Source organism: Helianthus annuus, chromosome 9 (genome assembly GCF_002127325.2).
Source record: "Helianthus annuus cultivar XRQ/B chromosome 9, HanXRQr2.0-SUNRISE, whole genome shotgun sequence".
Classification (NCBI taxonomy): domain Eukaryota; kingdom Viridiplantae; phylum Streptophyta; class Magnoliopsida; order Asterales; family Asteraceae; genus Helianthus; species Helianthus annuus.
The window spans coordinates 68227782-68231827 of record NC_035441.2 but is presented as its reverse complement, the minus strand read 5'-3'; the positions used below and the strand labels follow the sequence as shown (position 1 = coordinate 68231827).

The window sequence follows — 4046 nt, the reverse complement described above, 5'->3', positions numbered from 1 at the left end:
GTTAATTGGATCATTTTGGTCTAGTAATGATCATTTAACACCCTTTAAACACTTAAACACTTATACTTATAAACTTCCTAAAACATCTAACTAAAAGTTCTAACATATTTACTAAGTAATTCAAGAAGCAAAAGCAAAGGGAACCCCCCCCCCCCATTCACGGTTACAACACCAATTGTGGGCCCCATTTTTTTCAACTTGTTACCACAAATATCCTAGATGGTTACTAAAGTCTTGCAAGTTGATGCAAGTGGTGAAAGTGTGATCATTACTAGTAACTAGTTACTTCACTTCTAAGCTTTTCACTCATACTTTCACCTTCCATTTTCACAACACCAAAAGCTCCCAAACATACCCCATTTTCGGTCCATATACACCATCACCCATCTTCATTTTCAAGCCACTTTCATGATGATCAAGATGCATTTTCATGGAACTTAGGAGGATCTAAGGCAACCACAAGTAGAAGCAAGCATTTCCATCCATCTAAGGGCTTTCAACCATCAAATCTTCATATTCTTTGCTTTTCATTTTCACCTAGATCATCCCTAGCCAAGAGCTAGAAGTGAGCATTCTAAATCCTTTATTTTCATACTTGTTTATGTATTTATTGTTAAAGAACAACTTATAACTAAAAGAACAATACAAAATAAGATGAAAATATAAAGAAGCAAAATAATAATCATAATATAAAAGTGTGTTTATGTTGTGATTTATTGATGATTACTTGCATATTTGAGATAGTTTTGATGATTAGCATACAAATAACTTGTTAGATGATGTTTAAAAACATAATCTAACAAGTGTTCATGAAAGTGTTTAAGGGTTTTGTTAAGCATGAAAGATTAGATGGATGATCATGATCTTTGTTTTTGTTAAAGTATATAAAGTGGTTAACTAAAGATAATGCTTTTACAAGTTATAAAAAGAAAACATACAAGATGGTTTTTATAAAAAGCTTGTTAAAACTAGAAGTAAAATATGATTTTTGGACTAGTAAACATATGTAAAGATCATACCAAAACCCTACATGATTATGAGTTCATCTTGATAAGTTATGTTATAAATCTCTTATGTTTTTATTAAGAAAAATATGAGAAGATTGGTGGTGATTTTATAAGAAAAGATGTGTTTTTATTAAACATGGCAAAGTCCATATTTCTAATAAAATATGGCCAAGTTTTCTTAAAAATCATAAGTTATAAAAACTATTATTTTTGACAAAATCTTTATTAGATTAAAAGATTTTTAAAAATAGTTTTTATAAAATCAAAGTTTGATATAAATATATATTTTTGAGAAAATATATATTTAGTTAACTTAACAACTTAAGTGCTATGTGTTACATGTTTGTATTAGTTATATGTATTATAACTAGGAACTTGAATACAATGATACAAATGAACACAATAAACATTTCGACTAAAGTCTTACAAGACTTCACATATTTACGCCTTAAAACGAGTTACGGACGATTCAAATAATCGGACACCATTTATGGTCAAAATGAACGACGGACGACTACATAAGTGAATTGCCAATCCGAAGAGTTACTACGATGTTTAGACGATTTTTCGACACCAAATATAAATATGCTATCGATAACAAATTTTCGGATGTTTATAAACTTACAAAAACTAGTATGTTTTTATTTACTAACAAATGTACTTAGTAAATTTTTATAAAAAAAAAGGTTTTATAAAAATGAAAGGCTTATTATACTAGTGGGCTATTTTTCTAACAAATGGGCTTATTATACTTAATGGGCTTAACATAAAGACATGGGCTAAGCCCAATATCAAAAACACATGGGCCAAGCCCAATACCAAACATATGGGCCAAGGCCCAACACTATTTAAGCCCAACACTATTTAAGCCCAACACTATTCAAGCCCAACACTATTCAAGCCCAACACTATTCAAGCCCAACACTATTTAAGCCCAACACTATTTGAGGCCCAACACTATTCAAGCCCAACACTATTTGAGTCCCAACACTATTTAGGCCCAACACTATTTGGGGCCCAAAAACATGAAAACATGGGCTCGGCCCAATGATACCATTATTGTAAACACAATCGTACAATTGATACATATAAGACACGAGACTAAGAGGACTAAATCCGACTATACAACTCACAAGATACAAGATGACATATATATATATATTTGGTGAAATATATATATATATATATATATATATATAACAGATTAACAACTCATTCATCTAAATACACCGTTCAACGAACAGTATAGACATACAAGTCTTACACACAAATAAGACACAAGACTTGTACTCAAGTTATTTACAAAGACCGAAGTGTCTAACAAAAATAAGAACATTTGTAGGTCGCAACGCTATTCAGGACGACCGCACGTGAGATCTTATTTTCATCTATTCACAGGACGCGATACTGTGAGTTCATGTCCCCTATTCAGTTAAATGTTTTACAACTTTACAACTATCGGGGAAAATACATGTTCAACGTATGTTAAAGTTAGGGAATGAAACACCTTAGATCATGTGCGAATTAGGGTTATACATCTAAGCACCATTAATCCAGTTTGGACCTAGGTACAAGTGGTTAGATCTAATGGGTTTTGGCGAGCCCCACTTTTGGTCGTGGACCCATACGGAAGAGTGCTTTTGTGTCCCAGTCGATAGGAATCGGCATAAAATCGTCTAGGGTTGGATTGCTTCCTTTTTCGTCACACATATTAATGTCCTTGCAAAACATTAATGATCAACGATTTCATTGACGCTTTACATACTACAACTTACATTTTAAATACATCTTTTACAACTAAACTGCATGAATTCGCCAACTTTTGTTGATGTTTTCCAAACTTAACATGTATTTCAGGGAATTAAAGGACCATGTAGGGATTCTCAGTCAAGATAACAAGTACCAGGACCATGTAGGGATTCTCAGTCAAGATAACATGATGCCAGCAGAGCCAGCCATCCCTGTACCTATTCCAGTCCCTGCACCAGATGCACCTCCCGAGCATGTTCGCCTCATACACTTCGCACCTATCATACCACCGACTGACCATACTGATGAGGCCGGACCATCCGGACATGCACACATACCACCCAGTGTCGAGCCTCTCACTGCGCCATACTCACCCCCTCATGTTATGCCTCTGGTGGATCCATATCACCCACTGCATTTCCCCGCTGCTACTACCGAGTTACGTGCCCGTGTGCTGACACTCGAGCATCAGATAGATTTTGTTATCCGTCGACTTAGTGAACTCGAGGATGAACTTACTCATCTCATTGGTTTGGTACTTCAGGCTCCAGCACCAGCAGCCCATTCACCACCTCATGCTCCACCACCACCACCAGGGTCACCACCATTACCCCCACTACCGCCCCAGATGCCACCAGTGGATATACCACCAGTCGATCTACCTGCCCGTGTTCTGGCGCTCGAGCAGCAGAGTGTGTTCCTTCATCGTTTGGTGCTCGATTTGGAGGGTAGGGTTTGTGATGTTCACAGGCTATTATTCCCGATTCCACCGCTAGTATTCCCCCCACCATAGACTATGTTTGCAGGTATCGTGCTTTTGGGACGGGTATCTATATCCGTTTTGTGTACATATTGATGCTCCACCAAGTTTTTAGTACAACCGACATACAGCGGATCACACAGTTGGAAGGAAGACCTTGTTATCTCTTTTGTTGTACTAGACTAGTATGACCGGGTTATGTAGCCCGAGTCTATTTTTTTGTTTCCTTTCAAACGATAATGTAACCGGTTGACTATATATAGGAAAAACTTGGTGTTATCTATTAAATGCATCTGAGTGGTCTGGTTGGACATATCTTATTGTTTATGTTAACTTATTTACTCACATTGTATGTTTCTTGGTGATATTGCTATTAATGTTAAAGATGTATTTTTTGTTATGCTTAGTAAAATTATTTAAGAAATCAAATCAACGTCTAATCTTTATCCTATTTCTCCTTTGGAAGAATCATGCCACCAAGTAGAGTCTTACGGACACGGACAGTTAATCCACCCCCACCTCCACCGATG

At 36.1% G+C, this 4046-nt stretch overlaps 1 protein-coding gene across 1 annotated transcript; it reads left to right on the top strand.

Annotated features, from left to right (window-relative positions):
• The first annotated feature begins 2853 nt into the window (after positions 1–2853).
• LOC110875805 (myb-related transcription factor, partner of profilin-like) lies at positions 2854–3549 on the top strand. Its single transcript, XM_022124008.1, has one exon. It carries the CDS (start codon positions 2854–2856, stop codon positions 3547–3549), a length of 696 nt encoding a protein of 231 aa, XP_021979700.1.
• Positions 3550–4046: the final 497 nt, after the last annotated feature.